Source organism: Pelodiscus sinensis, chromosome 14 (assembly GCF_049634645.1).
Source record: "Pelodiscus sinensis isolate JC-2024 chromosome 14, ASM4963464v1, whole genome shotgun sequence".
NCBI classification, from domain to species: domain Eukaryota; kingdom Metazoa; phylum Chordata; order Testudines; family Trionychidae; genus Pelodiscus; species Pelodiscus sinensis.
The window spans coordinates 37,572,418-37,594,136 of record NC_134724.1 but is presented as its reverse complement, the minus strand read 5'-3'; the positions used below and the strand labels follow the sequence as shown (position 1 = coordinate 37,594,136).

Here is a 21,719-nt window from a genome sequence, read left to right as displayed (position 1 = left end):
ATAACTGAGCCCGGCCTGCGTCAGGCCTGCCCGGCACGGGGGAGGGGCGCGCTCCCCCTGAGTGTGCTGCGCGTGCTGTTAGCAGACTGGGGGACGGGGTACCGGCCCCGGCAGCGCCTCGGGGCAGGCCCTTTGCCCTGGACAGGGCAGGCCGTGCCGGGCCGGGTCGCGCCAGGAACAGGAGTGTGACTGGCTGAGTTTCAGCACGAGCGTCCCATTGGCTGGAGGTTTGTTCACAGGGACACAAGGCTTGTGGCGCGGGAGCAGCGGCCTGGTCCCCAGGAGCTGTGCGAGAGCAGAGTCTGGCAGCTGAGAGATGCGCCTTGGCCTGGGCTTTGACCAGAGCGGGCGACGCCGTTCCGCAGGTCTGCCCAGCTCTGTCTCTGGTGGCTGCCTGCACGCGGAGCATTTCAAAGGGGATCCCTTCGGGCATTGGCCCCTGCTGCGCCCCGCCACCAGTCGCGAGAGCCCGTTGGAGCAGGGCCCAGGCCTCCGCACAGCCAGATCCTCGTGGCTGTCCAGGCGTGTCGCCAGCCCGATGAGGGATGCCGCTGGGGTGGGCAGAGCTGTGCTGCCGCCTTTTACCCCCTCCAGGTGCTCGGGCGCCACCGAGTGTAGGGTGGGCGTGAGCGGGCACCTGAAAACAGGGCATTTACCTGCCCGTAACTGGTGCCCTTGGCGCCGTTCCATGGCCCGCCTGCCTTCCCCCTGCCGGGGCTTCCCGCAAGCACCCGGGGGGCACGGTGCCCCTTACACCGCGCCTTGCAGCTGCCACTCGGGTGCTGCGAGGGGAAGAACGCCTGCTCCGGCGTCCAGGGCGAGCACCCCGCCAGGCCAGAGCGGATGTGCGCCATGGCGGAACCGGGGGATGCTCTTTATGCAGGAGGCCTCCGGGGTATGCAGCCCTGCGTGGTCAGACAGCCCCGCCATGGGACTGGCTGACCCCCACTAAGGGCCGCTTCTCCGAGCCCCAGCCCTGTGTCCCACCCCTCTCCCCGCGCACGCCAAGCTTGGGGCCAGGGAGTGTCTGTGAGTGTGTGGGGCAGGGAGGCTTGGGGCCAGCGCGGCAGGCAGCGTGCTCCCTCCTGTAGCCCATAGGAGCATCCCTGGCGGCACCATTTCCAACTTCGCGTGGTGCAGCCACCCCAAATGGGAGCTGATGGAGCCCATAGTGAGCCTGCCGCGCCCTCAGCTGCTGTATTTATTCCGCGTCTTTTTGTCCTCTTCTAGTGCGCCTCCCGGCTCCCTTTTTGAAGTGTACTGGTTTCTATGGAAACAGTTATTTGGTTGCTTTAGGCAGGAGTAGCATTGGCTCCATGTGCAAGGGAGGATCCGGGTGCTCGGTGGTTGGAGCTGGGCCGGGGAGTCTTTCTGTGGAGCGATGGAAGTGCAGACGTACCCGGCTGTGCGATCCCCACCAGAATCGCTCGCGGTGGCGTATGGCAAGGCGGGGCCTGCCTGGGGGGAGCTTGCCTGTCGAGGGCCGGGTGTGCATCGCCGAGGGGGCAGTGTCCAAGCGTGTGGGTGGGGCGTGCTTTCCCACTGTCATCCGGCCACAGGCTGCTTTCTGGGGCAGATGACAAGCGGCCCCGAGCCAGAGTTCCTTCCCCGCGCTTGCTGGCAGGGCAGTGCGGCAGCAGCCGGCTTCCCGGAAGAGAAGAGCGTTGGCCCCAAACGGGGCCTCGTCCGGGCATGACTGCGCTCCTTGAACCAGGCCGGGATTCCCGCTGTGCTCCGTCCAGCGCCCGGCGCATGGCGAGCCCCGACCAGCCGCCCTGCCACCGCTCGGCACGTGGGGATCCCGCCGCCGTTGAGTGGGGCCGAGTGCAGAGATGAGGCGGTGTTTGGACGTGTGGTGTTGTCCCCTCCCCCAGATTGCTGTCTCAGCTCGGTGGCGCAACAGGGCCGCACTGCGACTCCCCACAGCTCGCTTTCTTAGCGACTCCCCACAGCTGCATGGCTTTCTTCCGGGCTGTGTCCTCCTTACCCATGTCCAGCCGGTGCAGCCCCGGTCGCCCTCTGCTTGGAGCTCCCAGCGCTCGGTCTGCACGGCCCTGTGGGAGAGCCTGGACATCGCAGTCCCCTTCCTTGGCTCTTCCGGAGCGTTGTCTCGTGGCCTCCCCGTTTTCTTGTCACGTCCGTGTTTATTTTCTGCGGCCTTGGAGCTCTCTGTAGTCACCTTAGAACCCCAGAACCCCAGAGCGGGTGGAGACCTCAGGAGGCATCAAGTCCAGCCCCTGCCCAAGGCAGGACTGACCCCACCCGCAGCCGCTCCGTTTGTCGTGTCGCTGTCTCTCCCGAAGGGGCTCTCTGCGTCCGGCCCAGACAGCAGGGCCAGCCCCGCCCTTCTCTTGTGTGCCCGGATCTTGCGGGTTTCCAGACGCAATCGCTGCTGCTGCAGCTCAGCTTGTGGGGCCACCTTCCCCATTCCCGTTCTTCGGCGTGAGTCTTCGAGGGACTCGTTTCTCTGCTCGTTCCCGTGTGCCGGGGGGGCTGCGCGCTTGTGGCCCTGGCCCACTCTGCCAGGCAGTCACTGGTGGCTGTGTGGGCTGTGGGTGACCCCTACTGGCCGGTGTCTGTAGCACTGCCGGGGGGGGGGGGGTCTCTGCAGACCGGCAGGTAGACAATGGCCAAGCAACTTCTCACCTGGCCAGGGGAGGGAGTTAAACGAAGGAAGGGGGGTGGCTGCCGGGGGACAGTGAGTGGCCGGGGACTGAGGGGGACAGTCTGGGCTGGACAAACATGAAGAGAACAGACGAAGTCGAGTGTGGGGGGTTCCGGGGCCTGTGGACCCTGCCCCAAGGGGTCCGAGGCTGCCTGGCCCTTACTCCCATGCCCACGTCGAACCCGGGCGGGGCTGTAGAAACCCTCCCTGCTCTACTGGCTGACCGAGTGACATCTCGCTGTGGATGGGGGTGCAGGGCCGGGGTCCCCAATGCACCGTCACTACCCGACATTGATTGTCATCTCCTCCTCCTCCTGTGCGGTGTCCGGGAACGTAACCAACTGGCCGCTCACGAGCGCCAGGCCGGCAGAATCCGATTCTTCAGTGATTCTACCTGGTAATAGCCATGTTTACTTGATGCATTTTTTCTATTGTTATAGATTTAAAACTTCACGCTTGTGCAAAATGACAGGGTGTGACGGACCGGGCCGGGTCTGGGCACTGCTGAGGGCGTCCGCTCAGGGCGAATTGCTCGAATTCGGGGCTCTCTCTAGCCCCCAGACTGGAGACCTTCCCAAATAGGCCACAAACCAGTCCCACCGAGCGCTTCAGCTGCCTGCCTAGCAAAACCCCTCGGACACCCCAGCAATATCCGTGTCTCAGATGGCCCCGGGCCTCATACACAGCTGAGGGGTCTAGAACCCAATCTCATCTTCCCCGAACAAGTTCTGTCCGGTTCCAAGAAACCAGCCACAGATCCCTGGTCAATTTACCCTCTGGACCTTACCCACAAATCATGCTGAGCCAATCCTTTAGCATCTAACATCTAAAGGTTTATTACTAAAGGAAAGAAAAGCATGCGAGTAAGGTTGTTAAGGAGAATACATTACATGTATCGAATCTCCCAGTTCTCGATACAGGCTCTAGCAGAGATGTTATAAACTGCTGGCTTATAAGTCTCTTGTGTACATCCTATGTCAGGACGGGTCCACGGTTCTTCCTGGCTCGTTGTTCCCTGCAAGGCTGCATCTGGGATGCAGACCAGATGGAGAGTGCCACATGGCTCTTATATACCTCTCCTGGCATCCTCCTGGCCAGAGCAGGTCACGTGGTCGAGCGAACTTTCTTTGTTTCACATGCTAGCAGCAATTCTGCCCTGGCTGGTCTGCAGGGATCAGTCACGTTCCTCAGGTGTGTATTGGTACCTAGAGATTCATTGTCTCCTTGCTAATTAGCACAGACACTGGCTGAACATTGCCCATTGCTCTGTCCCAGACAGAGACTTTTCAAGCATCCACACCGAGTCCATATTGATAACTCCACATATAGATATTGTACAAGTACGTGAATGGCCTATACAGAATCAGTAGAACAGACGCTTTCATTTAACATCTCACATGACCCCCTTTGTACAGACTTTTGGGGCCAACACCCCCCATGGGTGCAACAGTGATCTTTAGAATCCAATAACGTCATGCAGGTTTAATGCTTATTTTAAACGATTTTTATCAATTAATGTTTGTACAGTGTGGGAAGTTACTGGGGGCAGTGGAGAGGGTTTGTGACTATTTAATGACAGCAGATGTTGAAATCCATGTTCCCTCTTGTTTTTGCATACGTGCGCGGAATGAATTTTGTTGTGTGCACCGATATGGAGGTGATGCATGGTGGGGGTGGGGACAAGGGTTTTGGAGTGCAGGAGGGGGCTCAGGGCGGGGGCAGAGAGGAGGGAGGGCTGGAGTGGGGCCAAAGATGAGGGGTTGGGGTTCGGGAGGGGGCTCAGGGCTGGGGCAGAGGGTTGGGCTGCAGGGAGCAAAGGGCTCAGCTGGGGGTGGGAGCTCTATGTTGGGGCCAGGGATGAGGGCCTTGGGGCCCAGGGCTTCAGGGGGGAGAGAGGATGCCCCTCCAGCCCTCTCTTCCTGCCCCAGCCCTACATGCTCCATTTTTACTCCCCACCACCCCCCTGCCACTCTGCTCTCCAGCCAGGCCCCGTGGCTGAGGGCCCGCATGGCCCCTGACAGCCTGCTCGCCCCATGCACCTTAGCGGGAACCTGGCTTGAGACTGGAAAAGTTAAAGCTCATCAGAGCCCAGGCTGCCAGCCCCACTGCCCAGCGGTGCCAAGGGAGCGTCCCCACCACACGCCGAGACGCAGCCTTTTCCGGGCGGGTCTCAGCCGCGGGGCTCAGTAGCTGTGGCACTGGGGCTGGGCGGAGAACTGGCGCACCCGGCCTCGCCTGGCGGGAGATGGCGCAGCGTTGGGGGAGGAGTCTCCGCAACGCAGGCCTGGGAGCGACGCCATTCAAGGCAATGGCCAGCGGAGGGTCTGGCTGGTGCTGGAAGGGCCTCGTCCTTATTTGTGTGCGTTTACTCCACCCAAAGGGCTCCCGGCAGCAGGCGTGGAACTCATAGGGCGGCCCGGCCCGGCGCGGGAGAAAAGGACACCTGCCTCAGTTTCCCCATCCTTGCCGGTGGCAGCTGGGCTGTGTGGTCACGTTGTGGGGCGAGATTCCAACCGACGGTTAATGAAAAACCCACCTTCAAATGTCGGTGAATCGGAAAACGAAATGTTTTGCATAAAGAATCGATGCTTTTGGGGCTTACAAATCCTGATGTACAAGGCGGTGACAAAGTTCAGCACCTGGAGAGCCCCCAGCTTCCAGAACCGGCCCCAGGAAAGCCCTGTCTGAGCCTGCCAGCTCTGCTTAGCATCCTGGGACCCCACTGGCTCCTCTAGGCGGGGGGCACCGATGGAACTGGTTGCAGCTGGAAACTGGTTCATGCTGCTTTTCTGCTGGTCGGGCCCCGTTACGCCAGGTGCTGTACACACAGACCACCAGCACAGCCGCGGCCCCTGAGACTGAGCCTCTGAGATGTTGACAAGCAGGGGAACGCTGCGTGGGGCTCACGCTTTGGGTTAAGCTCCCTTCAGTTCCCTTCAGCTTTCGGCATTTGGGAACAGCTTCTACGAGCTGAACGGGACATTGTGTCCTCAGCCTTTTGCAGCGGCCTCGGGGAGGCAGCGCATGGGCTAAATGCCAGCAATGCCAGGCTGGCACAGAGCCGCCCAGGCCTCGGAGCGGGTGGCGCTACCTCCCTGTCTCCTGGCTGGGAGAGGCTGTTGGAAAATGGCATTTCCAGCTCCCAGGAAACTCTCCCTCAGATTTGATCCGGCCCCACACGGACGAGACGTTGCAGTTTGCGTGTGATCGGACCTGGGAATCTGGCCTCGTGGGGTATCCAAAGGGCCTGCCGACCAGGGCTGAGTCTGATCGTTTCACGAGAGCCGACGCAGAGATCCGGGCAGGAGCAGCCCGCGACGGCTGGCAGGAAGCGCTGCATTACGGGGCGGGGAGGCGGGGGGGTCCACTGACAGTCACAGCCGAATCGGCGAGAGTTTGAGTTTGACAAAGCAGTTTGCGGACGGCCCCCCGGCGGCAGCTGGCTCTAGCGCAGGCCCGGCTAGTCGCGTTGTGAGGCTGCTGCTAGGGGGTCAGCCGCTCCCCTTTCAGTACCCACAGTCCTGGGTCCAAACCCCACCTGCCCCCAGCTCGGTGCCCGCTGTGCCCTCATGTTGCCCGCCCCGTCCCTCAGCTCTCCAGGCCTCGAGGGGCAGGGTGGGCTGGCGCCCACGGGTGCCTCCTGCCTGGCCGTGGGAGGGGAATGCGGTGCCCTGGGAGGGGCTCGCCCATCACCTTGCTGGTGCCTGGTGCTCGCCTGCCAGACCCCCCTTGGCGCCCATGCACCCGCCTCTCGGTGGCCCAGGTGCTCTGCACTCCTTGGCTGGCGCCTTCCAGGGCCCTGGCCCAGGCCCCCTGGCGCCGGCTGGGGCCGTCTGCAGCAGGGAGCCCCTGGGCCACTGGAGGGGAAAGCAGCGCCCTGTGCGTGGTGAGCCGGGCCCTGCTGGCGCGGGCGGGCGGGGCGCCCAGGGAATGGAGCTGTGGCCGGGAGCTGTCACGCCTGCTTAAAGGAGCCGCTCGTCTCATTTGAATGGAAATGGAATTCTCTCCTGTTGGCCATAAGCCAATCGGGATGACAAATCAGTGGGCGAGTGAGGGACGCGGCCGGGAGGCCGGAAAGGGGAGAGGGGAGCTGGCAGGGGCGTGGCGTGTGGGGAGGCAGTGCGGTCTAGTGGTTAAAGCACCCGAACGCGAGGCAGGCTTGGCAGGGGCGTCTGCCCCTTGCAGGTCACCGGCCCTCCCCGAGCCCGGCGTGTGGGACCGGCATCCTGATGCTGCCCCGGACGGTGGGTGCCTGGGGAGCGAAAGAGGCTCCCAGGGGGAGCTGGCCAGAGTGCGCGTCGGCGCGCGGAGGGGCCTGCATTGCGAGCGGTGCAAATGGGGGTGCGCGTAGGAAGGTGGCTCCTGTGGGGGTGTCTGTGACGCAGCTGTGGCTGTGCAGGGGGGTGGGGCCTGCGGGGGTGTCGCACGTCGGTGACGGTGACGGCCCGCTCAGGGTGCGCTCTCTCCCCCAGGCAGTGTCCGGGGGGGGCAGGGATCGGGTTTGTGTCGGGGCTGACTCCTGCCTCACGCCGGGGATCCCATCCCACGTCCTTCCCTTGGCCTGTGCCTGCAGGACACTGCCTGCTGCCTGCACAGCCGCTGCGGCACGGGGCATTGCGCACGGCCCCTGCCCAGGGCCAGCAGCATTCCCTCCCCGCCCCCCGCCACTGAGTCGGCGCGCGAGCTGGGGGCGTTCCTGAGCTGGCCGTGCCACAGGGTGCCCCGCAGGTACTGCTGCCCCTCCAGGGCTGGGGGACGAAAGGAACGGTTGTGAGACTCAGGGCGATTCTGGGGGGGAAATCTCCAGGATCGGGTCCATCCCTGCTCCAGCTGCACCAGCTTCAGCGGCATCCCCATCCGGCGCAGGCCTAGCATCTCCCTGGTAGGGGAGGGCAGAGCAGGCTGGGGCTCCCTGGCCCAGTGCGTCCGCAAGAGCAGCTAATAGCGCCAGGCCCGCCTCTGCGCCCCCTTCCCCTTCCCCTCTCCCTCCGCCCAGGGGATCCTCTGCCTGCCCCTGCCCCCAGAACACGGCCGCTCGGCAGCAGACGCCCCAGTCCCTGGGGGCGCGGTGGGGCGAGACGGGGAGCTGTGCCCGTGAGCGCGGCCGCCCCAGCCGGCTGGAGCCGCCCCCGAGTCGCAGGAGAGTCCAATGCGCAGCGGGCGCAGGCCGAGCCGCCGCGTGGCAAATGCTGCTCTGAACCGCCTTCCATGGGCCTTCGCTGCAGGAGGCGGAGAGCGGCGGCCCCGGGGTTACGCCCACAAGGGGCATTTCACTGGGCAGTGGGGCACGTGCTGGCGCTGCCGTGTTCCCTGGCGCGGGGGGTGCGGGCAGACGCTGGCTCCCCCTGGCGCGAGGGGCAGACGTGGCACCAGGCGCCGCGCTGGGATTCCTGCAAGACAGGGAGCGTCGGGGGCACCAGCCCAGGCCTGCCAAGTGCAGAATGTGCCCATGGGCAGGTCCAGCACCTCTGGGAGGGGACACGCTGGGCCGGCCCCTCCAAGGAGTGTGGGGCGTTGGAGGAAGGGCTGGCTGGTGTGGCTGTGTGGGGCACAAGAGGAAGGGCTGGCTGGTGTGGCTGTGTGGGGCACAAGAGGAAGGGCTGGCCAGCGCAGCAGCGGGAGGAAGGGCTGGCTGGTGTGGCGATGTGGGGCGCCGGAGGAAAGGCTGGCCAGCGTGGCCGCGTGAGGCGCCTGAGGAAGGGTTGGCTGGTGTGGCCGCGTGGGGCGCCGGAGGAAGGCCAGCCCTGCCTCTGGGAAATGCTGCCTGCCTGGCTTGTCCCATGAGATTCAAAGGCTGCCCAGCTGATTTGCAGAGGATTTGTTTCTGCTGGTGGTGCACGTCTATGCATGCCTCAGTGCACATCACACACTTTATTCCGCACATGGCTGGAAGCAGTGAATGCGAACGCTGCCAGGTGGGCAGGGGAGAAGGGGACAAGGAATCAGCGAGGCTTTGGGTGTGCGGTTCGGGCCGGCCAGGGCTGGGGTGCAGGAACGCCTCTGATGGCGCTGCGAGTCTCTGACGCGCTTGCAAAGTCCCGTCCCCTCGCTGGGCCTCCGTCTGGCCCCAGAGCCTGTGGATTCTTTGGCAGAGACGTGCTGCTCTGTCACGTACAGCGCCTAGCACCGTTGGGCCTGCTCCCGCATCCTCCCCGTGCTGCAGGGAGCCGCAGCAGCCCCACAGATCGGAGTCTGCACCCAACACTGCCAACGCCGAGTCTCCCATCCTGGCTCAGGGGAGTTACCCACAATGCAATGCAAGGGCCGCATGCTTGCCCCTGGGTGGGAGAGTCAGGGGGGCTGGCCCATGGAACTGGCTGCGTGGCCCCGGGGTGTGGCGTGGGGCTGCTCCCATGGAAAGGGAGGCAGGCAGCCACCCTTTGGGTCAGGAAGACGTGCGTCTGCCCCCATCCCCAGGCACTGAGTGGGCGCGCTCCCCTTTGGCTGGAGCACAGGGCAGGCGGGTACTGGGCTGTGTGGGTGTTTCAGGCACACATTGTGCGTGGAGGCCGTGCAGGTGCAGGGCTGTGTCAGGGGGCGGGCGGGGTACTGGGCTGTGTGGGTGTTTCAGGCACACATTGTGCGTGGAGGCCGTGCAGGTGCAGGGCTGTGTCAGGGGGCGGGCGGGGTACTGGGCTGTGCGGGTGTTTCAGGCACACATTGTGCGTGGAGGCCGTGCAGGTGCAGGGCTGTGTCAGGGGGCGGGCGGGGTACTGGGCTGTGTGGGTGTTTCAGGCACACATTGTGCGTGGAGGCCGTGCAGGTGCAGGGCTGTGTCAGGGGGCGGGCGGGGTACTGGGCTGTGCGGGTGTTTCAGGCACACATTGTGCGTGGAGGCCGTGCAGGTGTAGGGCTGTGTCAGGGGCCGGGCGGGGTACTGGGCTGTGTGGGTGTTTCAGGCACACATTGTGCGTGGAGGCCGTGCAGGTGCAGGGCTGTGTCAGGGGGCGGGCGGGGTACTGGGCTGTGCGGGTGTGTCGGGCACGCGTTGTGCGTAGAGGCCGTGTGGGTGTTGGGCTGTGTCAGAGGGTGGGCGGGGTGTTGGGCTGTGCAGGTGTGTGGGGGACACATTGTGTGTGGAGGCTGTGCAGGTGTAGGGCTGTGTCAGGGGGCGGGCAGGGTACTGGGCTGTGTGGGTGTGTCGGGCACGCGTTGTGCGTGGAGGCCGTGTGGGTGTTGGGCTGTGTCAGAGGGTGGGCGGGGTATTGGGCTGTGCAGGTGTGTGGGACACACATTGTGTGTGGAGGCTGTGCAGGTGTAGGGCTGTGTCAGGGGGCGGGCAGGGTACTGGGCTGTGTGGGTGTGTCGGGCACGCGTTGTGCGTGGAGGCTGTGCCCGTGGCAGTGCCAGCTGTACGCCCTGCTCTGCCCCTCTCCCCGCCAGCTGCATTGATTAAAAGCTCAAAAAGTCAATTGTTCAGCTGGAATTGTCTCTTGTGTTGCCATAGCTACCATCCCAAGCACATGGCACATCTCCAGGGCAACCGCAGGGGAAGCACGCTCTGTTGCTAGGGAAACCAATATAATTGTAGTGCTTTTAGGAAGAAGGGGGGGTAAAGATAAAAAGGAGGCAACAACACCAGTTGTCCACGGGGGAGAGGGGCAGTGGGCGGGCAGGGTTGGGCGGGTGTAGGACTGTATGGGGTGTGGGTGTATCCTGGCTGGGTTTAGGTTTAGGGGGTGTGTGTTCTGTGGGTGTATCCTGGCTGGGTGTGGCTATAGGGGGTGTGTGTTCTGTGGGTATATCCTGGCTGGGTGTGGCTATAGGGGGTGTGTGTTCTGTGGGTGTATCCTGGCTGGGTGTGGCTATAGGGGGTGTGTGTTCTGTGGGTGTATCCTGGCTGGGTGTGGCTGTAGGGGGTGTGTGTTCTGTGGGTGTATCCTGGCTGGGTGTGGCTGTAGGGGGTGTGTGTTCTGTGGGTGTATCCTGGCTGGGAGTGGCTGTAGGGGGTGTGTGTTCTGTGGGTGTATCCTGGCTGGGTGTGGCTATAGGGGGTGTGTGTTCTCTGGGTGTATCCTGGTTGGGTGTTGCTATGGGGGGGGGGGTGTTCTGTGGGTATATCCTGGCTGAGTGTGGCTATAGGGGGTTTGTGTTCTGTAGGTGTATCCTGGCTGGGTGTGGCTATAGGGGGTGTGTGTTCTGTGGGTGTATCCTGGCTGGGAGTGGCTGTAGGGGGTGTGTGTTGTGTGGGTGTATCCTGGCTGGGTGTGGCTGTAGGGGGTGTGTGTTCTGTGGGTGTATCCTGGCTGGGTGTGGCTATGGGGGGGTGTGTTCTCTGGGTGTATCCTGGCTGGGAGTGGCTGTAGGGGGTGTGTGTTCTGTGGGTGTATCCTGGCTGGGAATGGCTATATGGGGTGTGTGTTTTGTGGGTGTATCCTGGCTGGGAATGGCTGTAGGGGGTGTGTGTTCTGTGGGTGTATCCTGGCTGGGTGTGGCTATGGGGGGGGGGGTGTTCTCTGGGTGTATCCTGGCTGGGAGTGGCTGTAGGGGGGGGGTGTTGTGTGGGTGTATCCTGGCTGGGTGTGGCTATGGGGGGTGTGTGTTCTGTGGGTGTATCCTGGCTGGGAGTGGCTGTAGGGTGTGTGTGTTCTGTGGGTGTATCCTGGCTGGGAATGGCTGTAGGGGGGGGTGTTCTGTGGGTGTATCCTGGCTGGGTTTGGCTGTACAGGGGGGCGTGGGGTGTGGGGCTGAGCAGGGCTGCCGGGGGTGGGGCAGGCCTGTGGGGAAGGAAGGGCGGAGTCTCTCCCGGCACACGCGCCTCACACACTGCCCCCTGCTGGCGTGTCTGGGCCCTGCCCCGCAGGGACTCAGCAGCGGAGAGCGGCGCTGTCCGCCCAGCTCAGACTGCCCCTGGGGCCCACTGCGGGGGGGTCAGTTCATGGGAAACAGGCTGAGCCCTGTTTCGCCTCCCCTCATATGGCCCTGGGCTGCCCTGGTTACTGACTCCCACCCTTCTGCCTCCCCACCCCACAGAGCAGGGCACGGGGGGGGGACACTCACTTCCTCCTAACCTGCCCCAAATCTGAGCCCCCCTCTCTCCTCTAACTCCCACCCAGAGCCTGCGCCTCCCCCCGCCTCCTGCCCTGAGCCTGCTCCCGGGCCCCCGCCTGGGCCCCCTCCTGTATCCCATGTGCCTCATCCCCCGCCCCTCCCCAGAGCCCGCACCCCGGCCCAAGCCCTCATCCCCCAACCCTGCGCCCCTCCCCCCCTGCACACCCTGGGCCCGCCTGGACCGTGGGGGTGCACAATGGGTTGCTGTGCCGGGGCGGTGCGGTCACACAGCTCCACACTGGTGCACGGTACAGTTCCTTGTGCGCACGGGCCGTGGTGCGAGGGAGCCCGGCTCTGCAGGCACAGCCGTGGCTCAGGCCTGCCCCTGCCTCCAGTCAGCCCGGACCCAGCCTCCGCAGCGGGCAGGGTGGGGCTCTGAAGCGCTCCCGAGGGGGCTCTTCCTCGCCGGCCCAGGCTCCGAGACGTGGGCTGCAGCAGGGATTTCCCCGTCTCGCTGGCAGGGGTTAGGGTTTCTGGCAAGGCACAGCGGCCGGGGCAGCTGGAGCAGTGGGGCTGAGGGATGGAGATGGCTGGGGTGGTGGGGCTGAGGGCCAGGGGCGGCTGGGGCTGAGGCAGGGGGCGGTGGGGCGGAGGCCGGGGGTGGTGGGGCGGAGGGCTGGGGCGGAGGCCGGGGGGCGGAGGGCTGGGGCGGAGGCCGGGGGTGGTGGGGCGGAGGGCTGGGGCGGAGGCCGGGGGGCGGAGGGCTGGGGCAGAGGCCGGGGGGCGGAGGGCTGGGGCAGAGGCTGGGGGCGGTGGGGTGGAGGGCTGGGGCGGAGGCCGGGGGGCGGAGGGCTGGGGCGGAGGCCGGGGGTGGTGGGGCGGAGGGCTGGGGCGGAGGCCGGGGGTGGCTGGGGCGGAGGCCGGGGGTGGTGGGGCGGAGGGCTGGGGCGGAGGCCGGGGGGCGGAGGGCTGGGGCAGAGGCTGGGGGCGGTGGGGTGGAGGGCTGGGGCGGAGGCCGGGGGGCGGAGGCCGGGGGTGGTGGGGCGGAGGGCTGGGGCGGAGGCCGGGGGCGGTGGGGTGGAGGGCTGGGGCAGAGGCTGGGGGCGGTGGGGTGGAGGGCTGGGGCGGAGGCCGGGGGGCGGAGGGCTGGGGCGGAGGCCGGGGGTGGTGGGGTGGAGGGCTGGGGCGGAGGCCGGGGGTGGTGGGGCGGAGGGCTGGGGCGGAGGCCGGGGGGCGGAGGGCTGGGGCAGAGGCCGGGGGCGGTGGGGTGGAGGGCTGGGGCGGAGGCCGGGGGTGGTGGGGCGGAGGGCTGGGGCGGAGGCCGGGGGGCGGAGGGCTGGGGCAGAGGCCGGGGGCGGTGGGGTGGAGGGCTGGGGCGGAGGCCGGGGGGCGGAGGGCTGGGGCAGAGGCCGGGGGCGGTGGGGCGGAGGGCCAGGGGCGGCTGTGGCTGAGGGCTGGGACGGCTGGCGTGGGGTCTGGGCGCTCCAGCCCTCTGTCCGTCCCTGTGGGGAGCCCCCGGCCCAGGCGTAACGGGGTGCTGCCCTGCCCCAGGGTGCTGTACTTATTTACGGCAACCTGGGCCACTGCTGGGCGCTCGGCGAGAGCCGGGACAGGCCGGCGCGGGGCCCGGGCCGTGACACCAGGGCAGAGCGGCGCCTCCTTTCGCTGGTCGTCGTCTGCCGGGGAGCCGCCTCGCCAAGCTGATCCAAGTGCCCCTGGGTGGAGGGGGCCGGCCCTCGCCCTTCCTGTGGGCCCAGAGGAGCGTGGAGCCGGCAGTGACAAGCTGGGACCCTCGGTGTCAGTTTGACTAATTGGTTAGTCCTGCCGCTGGCGGGATGCGCTGGGCCCGGCCCCGGCCCAGGCCATAAAACCAATGTAGCGCGGCAGGCGCCGGGCGGAATGCAGGGGACAGCTCAGCGCCTGGAACAGCCATTAGCTTTATGAACCGGGGGGAATTGAAAGGAAACGTGTGTCATTGGGCTCTGCTAGAGGAGAAGTTCACGGGAAACTTTGTGGCGGTGGCTGCCTGGGCCCTGGCCTGCCCGGCCGCCTGCCACCCAGATGAGCAGGAGGCCCGTGGCTGGAGAACAGCGCCCAGGGCAGCTCCTCAGCCCGTCCCCAGCCGGTGTCTCACCCGAGGACGGGCCGGGGCGGCTCTGGACTCTGCCCGGGGGACGTGCCGCTGGAGGTGCTGATGTTGGACAGGTCTCTGCCGACGCCCCTCGACGCACAGCTCAGCTGCAGCCTCCCCTACCCCATCCCCTCCTGCCCCCCTGCCCGCACGCCTGCCTCCAGGCCTCTGCTGTCCCCGTCCTCATGCCCCCTTCCCGCCCAGCTCTGCCAGGGCCTCCTGGGCCGGGGCTTTGTCCTTTGCAGATCCTTCCTGAGGGCCGGCTGCTCTGAGGTGAGCTGGAGCCATTTCTCTGGTCTGCCCCCACCAGCGTAAATCCCCCAAAGGCCTGCACGGTATCGGGACCTGCTTAGCCCAGACACTTCCCTTCTCTGGCCCCACCTCCCCGGCCGGCTACACGCGCTCCCGCCAGCGGCTGTGTGTGATTGTGGTGTGGACATGTGTGTGTTTGTGATGATGTGGACATGTGTGCAGTTGTGGATATGTGTGGTTGTGTGTGATTGTGATGTGGATGTGTGCGGTTGTGTGTGATTGTAATGTTGTGGACATGTGTGCAGTTGTGGATATGTGTGGTTGTGTGTGATTGTGATGTGGACGTGTGCGGTTGTGTGTGATTGTAATGTTGTGGACATGTGTGCGGTTATGATATGTGTGTGGTTGTATGTGATTGTGATGTGGACGTGTGCAGTTGTGTGTGATTGTAATGTTGTGGACATGTGTGCGGTTGTGGACATGGGTGCACTTGTGTGCGAGTGTGATCTTATGGTCATGTGTGCGGTTGTGATGTGCACGTGTGCGGTTGTGATGTTGGGCAGTGCGTGGCTATGTCAGGCGGTGCAGGCAAGATGATGGATGGGAAACTCACCATCCTGTCGTCCGTCATTCTGACAAATCTGAGGAGCGTTAATTGACTTTAATAGCCAGCGAACGACATCAGCAGCTATTCAGGCGCAGCTCGGTTAGTGGGCTGGGTTGGCAGGAGGGAGTCTGCGAGCGCTGCAGGCGGCCAGACAGGCGGCGTTCATCCAAGGGCTCCTGCTGCGACATGCAGCCACCTCTGGGGGCAGGGGCAGCCTCCCGCAGCGCCCAGCACGGCTCCCCTTTGTCACGCTGCAGGGCGTGGGGCGCGTGGAGTTAGAACGGCCGACTGCCCCGTCTCCTGCAGCGGCTGAGCACTCCGGGGGGGCAGGGCTCCACCGCCACGTCTCTGGCTCTCCTGAGCCTCGTCCAGATCGTGGGGGGCAAGTGCCTGGGGCCCGGGCCCTGGTCCGGCGCGCCCCATGTGCCCTCTGCTCTGGGGAGGGGGACTCGCCTGCTCAGTTTCACGCTGGTGCTGCCCTCGGAGGAGCAGGCTGACAAACCCTCCCGCCCAGACTGAGTTTAACTGAGCGTTGTTACCCCGTAGGGACCTTCCAGAGCGGAGCCCCAGAGCCCGACGCAGCCCCCTGCCTGCCAAGCCCTGTCCCAGGGCAAACCCCAGCCTGGCAGCCCCAGGGGCTGAGGCACCAGGCCAGCTGGGGAGCCTCCGCCCTGCCCCAGCGGGTGCCCTGGTTGCGGGCTTGCAGGCTCCTGATGCTGGGCCGACAGGGCCCTTGGCACCGTGGGGACCTTCCCTGCCCGCTGAGCTGACGGCCAAGTCCCTGCATGGGAGCACGGTCCCCTGAGGGCGGGAGGGCAGGCGCTGGCCCGGCAGGGACCGCACTGGGTGTGGGAGGTGACCAGCATCTCAGAGGGGGCCTGACGCCGCGTTAGGGCAGAGCCGCCCTGGGACCGGAGCGTTCGCTCCCACCACCGTGGGGGAGCCCAGCGGAGCCGCCACAGGGTCACAGGGCAGGCTCTGGGCTCCGACGTGGGATCCTGGACCACACAGCGTCCACGTGCCCCAGGCACGGCCTGGCAAGGTGCCGCTGCCATTGCCCGACCACCCCTGCCCCGCAGTGAAATAGGAGCAAAGGCTGAGACACCCTCTCTGCAGCGCTGGGCAGAACGCAGGGCAGGGCAGCCAGCGCCGGGCAGGGCAGCCAGGGCCCAGCAGGGCAGGACAGGGCAGCCAGGGCCTGGCAGGGTAGGGCCAGGCAGGGCAGGCAGCCAGCACCAGGCAGGGCAGGGCAGCCAGCGCCAGGCAGGGCGGGGCAGGGCAGGCCAGGACTCATTGGCTCCCCCTGCCGGGCCCAGCCCCTGCTGCCTCTCCTTGGGAGGGCCACAGCCCTGCACAGAGCTCCACTACCAGCTAGCTCTTCCGCTCGCCAGCTCCCTTCAGGGCGCCGCCCTGCCCGCTGCGGGCAAGTCTGTGCAAGTCGGGGAACGGGAGATGGCTGGAGCCCCCCGCCAGCAGTGAGGCCAGAGGGGCTGGAAAGTCCCTGCTGTTGCTGTCAGAGCCTCCCGCTGGCCATGGGGCTTCCCGGCTGGGAGCTCATCCCCAGCAGCCAGGCCCGGCCCAGCTGGGAGGGACGGCTGAGTGCAGGCTGAGCGCGCAGGGCCCGCCTGGCAGGGAGCCCTGGCCAGCAGCCGGGTGGGTACTCGGCACGGGCAGTGTCACCGGGACATTCGCCCGTCGGAGCCAGGCCCCCGATCCAGGGCCGGCTTCTGCCCACTGCGCTGGGGGTCTGTCTCCCTGTGCGGACGCTCCCACTTGGGCCCGTCACGGGGGAAGCCCCAGCTGGCCAGCGGTGCCACCTGGAGCAGACCCTGCTGGTGGCTCCTGCGTCCGTGGGGCCAGGATCCAGCCAGTAGCCCCGCCTGTACCCGGGCCTGCCGACTAACCACGCTGCTCCTCCTCTGTTGCAGATGAATCGCCCCATCCAGGTGAAGCCGGCGGACAGCGAGGGCCGAGGAGGTAGCTGTCTCTTGGATACGTACCCGGGGGTCTTGGCTGGCTGCTCCGGTGGGGGTAGGGGCTTGTCCCTGCAGGGAGGGGCTGGCAAGGACTCACTGCTCTGTGATCCCATCCCACACCCCCAGGGCACATCTCCCCGGGCATGGCCAACGGCAGCAGGGAGCTGGGCTCTCACTGGCTCAGCGACGAAACCTTCCGAGTCCCCCCTCGGGGCCCTGAATGCACGGGGGAGCCAGGGTGTCATGTAGGCACGGCCCAGGCCCTCTAGGGATTGTCTGTCTGTCCCCACGCGCCCCCTTTATCCCTCTATCCCCACTCAGCCCATCTATCTATCTATCTATCCCCACACACACCCCCTATCTATCTACGGGCCTAGCTGCCGTTCAAGGCCCATGGTCGCAATGCTTTGGCACCGCACAAGGATTTCATGCTGTATGCACACAGGCAGTGCGTAGGTGTGCTGTAAGTGCCGCGTAACTTGCCCTTTAAATGCCCGCCAGGGGTTCTCTGCAGGGCGTTTATAACCCCCTCCTTTCCCACATGGGCCATGCAGGGCCAAAGCGGGACCTGCGGCACTCCCGTGTGCTGTCTGATCAGGGCCAGTGGAAATGCGTTCCGAATGTTTCTGATTTCATGGTCACGTTGTGGCCATTGGGGGGTTGTGGAGAAAGGGCGGTGGGTCTCAGGTGCCCGAGGATACAGTGGGGTAGGGTGTGTTCCTGCCTGTGGCAGGCAGTGGGGTGTGGCTGTTTCAGTCAGACAGCATTGCTTTCCCGCTCTCTATTTCGAGTGCTGTGTGGACCTTTAGCCTTCCGTGCCTCGGTTTCCCCATCTGCACTGTGCTTGTCCTGGGGACTGAGGTAGGGCCCAGAGAGCCCAGCCTGGCTGGTGCTCGGTGCGACCCAGCACTGGAAGGGGAAAATCGCCCCTAGCCCCAAGGGGACTGAGGGGGGGGGCGCTGAGAGAGCAGGAGTGAAGAGAGGAACGTTAGCCCCCTCCCCTCCCCCCCGCAAGCCAGTGGGCTTGGTGGGATCTGGAATGGCTACGAAGCCCCGATGGGCCGCGTTGCTCGCAGGCCCGTGGCCCGGCACTCCCGTGGTGTGCGAGGCCTGGCGCGGCGGCTGGCGAGGGATCCCCAGGGCGGGGGTCAGTCCGGGCGCGCAGTGCCATGCGGTCATTAGCCACGACTCAGCTGGCGTGGGCGACACCGCCAGCCCGTCCCAGAGGGACCCAGGCAATAAATTACCCACTTACAGGGTGTAATTGGTGAGGGATTAAAAATCGATAGACGGGAGAGAGCGGGCGAGCAGCCTTCGCCTGGCCGGGCCGCGTGGCTCAGCAGAGGAGACATCCCCCGGCGGCAGGCGATCGCTGCTCTCCGGTCCCGTACCCTGACTGTCCAGCCCCCCCGGCTGTCTCCGCACTCCATGGGGGTGTCTGGAGTGGCAGGGCCTTGCCCCTGCAGCCCCAGCGGCTGCTTGCGGTCCTGGCCGGGGCCTGGGACAGGCTGCGTCAGTGTAACCCGCCCCCTGCCGGGGGTGACGCACTGCCCCCCGAGCAGCACCGGGCCCCCTGCCAGGGAACAGCGCTCTGCGCTACGGCCTGAGCTGAGAACTGGGGGCGCTTTCCCCGACATCCTCGCGGGGAAGAAAGCTGGGCTGGCAGGGCGGGCGCGTCTACACAGCAGGGCTTCACTCGAAATGAGCGACGTCACCTGCCTGTCTTATTTCGAAAGAGGGAGCGTTTCCACAGCCCTGACTTGGAAACAGAGCCCGCTTCCTCCGACGCCCCTTCCTCCTTGGACCAGCAGGGGTCCAGGAGTCACAGGAAGCAGTCCTCCAGCTGGATGGCATTTCGCCACTCTTCCGAAATAACTGCCTGCTGGAGACGCGGACTCCGTTACGTCGGAATGGTGTCACCGTGTAGACGTACCGTGAGTTGTAACAAATCCCACACTGCCATTTCCGAAGGACCAAATCCGCCGACTCTTTGCTTTGAGACGCCTGTTTGGTCTGACGTTGAAAACGGTGCGGCGTGCCGCGTGGGCATTCAGCACGTCCCAGGCTAAAGACGAGAAAAGCCAAACAAACCGTGCCTGGGGCCAGAGCGAAATGTTGGGTCGTCTCAAAACTCATCTCTGTCCAGTGTTTTCCTTAGTGGAGGTTCAGAAGGTTTGCCCCGGCTCCGGCTCTGGCTCTGGCTCTGGCTCCCTCCTCCCCCATCACAGGGAGGAGTGTTTTGCGAGGGTGCTCAGCAACCCCTGCACTTCAGCCCAGTCCTTGGGAGGATGCTGGGCCCAGGCCTAGCTCCTGAGCCGTGGGAATCTGGCTAACCGTCCTCATCGCTCTCTTGGTCCTCACCTGGCCCCGCTCGGTCTCAGTGCACGCACACACACCCCCCCCCCCCCCCGAGCAGTCCTGTGCGCTCGGACAGCGCTGCCCTGTGCCGTTTGGGAAGAGGCACAGAGAGGTGAACGGATTTGGTCATGGTCCCACGGGAAGTCTGTGGCAGGGCATTGACTCTAGGGCTCCCAAGTTCCAGGCTAGCGCCCTGACCCATAGCTAAGGTCTTGCCTACACAGGAGAGTTAGTCTGGATTATGGTAGAATATACGACTGCCCTTCTTCCAGAGCATGCGCGCCTGTTCCCAGATTAGCTCCATCCTCTTTGGAAGTGGATTGGAGCAGAGAGCCCAGCTGGAGTCCATCCAGAGTCTTTCATGTCACACACTGCTCCAGAGTGGCTGTGTGCAGAGGGGCCAGGCAGCAATCCCCAGGATCCGAGGGGCGGCCGAGGAGGAAAAGGTGGCATGGAGCTGCCAGGAGAGTGAACACCGGGCTGAATGCTACAGCTCAATAGAAGGCGGATGGTTTATGTTTAACTAGACAATAGACAGGCCTGTTCCCTTAACTAATTTGCCTGGTGCTGAAACTGACAAAGCATTAATCGTCCCTGCCATTATTTATTTATTTGCTCGGGCTGGGCTGTGACAGGACACCTTATTTTCTTTGTCAAATGCCATTAGGCTCGGCACCGGCACCCAGGCTGTGGAAGACAGATGCGGGTAATAATCGTGAAATTCTCATTATTTACCATCACTTCCGTCGTGTTTAAGTTATTTATGCCCCGAGGGCCCGGCCAGAGACTGTGGGTTACTTTGATAGTCAATCATAAAAATGCAATTGTGACTTCATAGTCGCTCTGTCTCCCTCGGTTTCGCCCGCTCGCCCGCCGCTGCCCCCGCGCCTCCCCCCGCGCACTGTCTGTGGGGGCAGGGGGTGCGCGGGGGGTGCGCAGGGAGCAAGCGCCAGAGAAAGATGGGCCCAGGCAGGGTTCCCCCCAGGCTCCCACCCAGCAGCCCTGCCGGTGCCCCTCCCCTGACCTGAGTTTCGCCGTGGCCCAAGGAGCAAAGCCCAGGCCTCGCGGGGCGACCACAATCCCCTCTGCTCTCCCGGGCAGTTGGATGCAGGGCTGGCTCGTTGGCCAGGTGCCCCAGCAAAGCTCCTGACGCCAGGCCAGGACGAGGGGCTCCCTGGCCGGCCGTGCACTGGGACTGCTGGCAGAGGCACTAACTCGGGGCGGCTCTCTCGCTGCACAGCCGGGGGCCAGGTGAGACACGCCGCCGCGTGGCCGCTGCAGCCCCGCAGGCACAGCTGGGGGAGGGGGCCACGTGCCCCGGCCGGGGCAGGTCCAAGTTCCTCTGCCCCCTGCGCTCCCCAGCCACAGCGAGGCAGGCGGCAGACTCTGCACGTTCCCCTGGCTCCCTGGCAGATGGGAACAGCCAGTGATGTTCCATATGAACCCGGCGGGGGGCGCTGAACCCCCACCCATGTTGTACCAAATAAAAGCAAGCAGGATCTTATGAGGGGGATAAGGCAAAAAGCCACATTTATTGTAAAGATAATAATAAAAAAATAAAGATAGAAGCAAACAACGTTGTTTAACTACTTATTCTTATCACTACTTAACCCTTATACACACATATATATATATATATATATATATATATATATATATATATATAAACATTCATTCATACAGCCATTCATTCAAGTTCTGTGTATAGTTACCAGCCTGGAAGTTGCTTGTGACAGAATACTGGCCAGGTACTCTGTACACAAGTGATGGTAGTGGGGAGCGAAGTCCTGATCAGATGCGCATCTGAAGCTCCTGGTGGGCTGGCAGCAGAACCTTGGACTCTGATTCCATAGTTTTTTAGTCCAGTTCTTATAGGAATTTCTTCCCATGCCAGTCTATGGAAATTGCTGCATCATGCTGATGTCTCCAGGGTGGCTGCCAGGTGCTCGTCAGTGATCTCATCGGGTGGATCTCCAGTACTTGGTTTTCTCCACTTGACACCTTTTGGTTGCACTGGCACCTGACACCTTCTTCAGCCCTTTGTTGCTGTATTCTCAGGCTGGCACCTCTCAGAACCATTCATTCATCGTACACGCACTCTCTCTCTTACATACATTCCCTAATTAATGTTTCCCATACAGTATTTCGTATAACAACAACTTTACATATTCAAGAGTTGTAGTTACAAAAGTTTCTGGGTGGTATTGCTTAAAACATTCTCTGAGTGCTGAGTAAAGTTACAATGTTTTAAAGAGAACAGGCGTCAATTTTGTAACAATGCCCTTAGTCAATTTCAGGGCTTGGCTCCCATAGCAGAGTTAGGGTATGTCTACACTACCCCGCTAGTTCGAACTAGCGGGGGTAATGTAGTCATCCGCAATTGCAAATGAAGCCCGGGATTTGAATTTCCCGGGCTTCATTTGCATAAAGCCGGCCGGCGCCATTTTTAAATGCCGGCTAGTTCGAATCCTGTGCCGCGCGGCTACACGCGGCACGGAGTAGCTAGTTCGGATTAGGCTTCTAATCCAAACTAGCTGTACTCCTCGTGGAATGAGGAGTACAGCTAGTTCGGATTAGAAGCCTAATCCGAACTAGCTACTCCGTGCCGCGTGTAGCTGCGCGGCACGGGGTTCGAACTAGCCGGCATTTAAAAATGGCGCCGGCCCGGCCGGCTTTATGCAAATGAAGCCCGGGAAATTCAAATCCCGGGCTTCATTTGCAATTGCGGATGACTACATT

General features: G+C 63.9%; 1 protein-coding gene across 1 annotated transcript in view; it reads left to right on the top strand.

The window, feature by feature from the left end:
• The window catches only part of CELF6 (CUGBP Elav-like family member 6), a 94,608-nt gene that overhangs the window by 38,647 nt on the left and 34,242 nt on the right, over positions 1–21,719 (top strand). Inside the window, exon 3 of the mRNA XM_075897550.1 lies at positions 16,575–16,623. Coding sequence (XP_075753665.1) covers positions 16,575–16,623 — 49 coding nt within the window. The remainder of the gene's footprint in view (positions 1–16,574; positions 16,624–21,719) is intronic.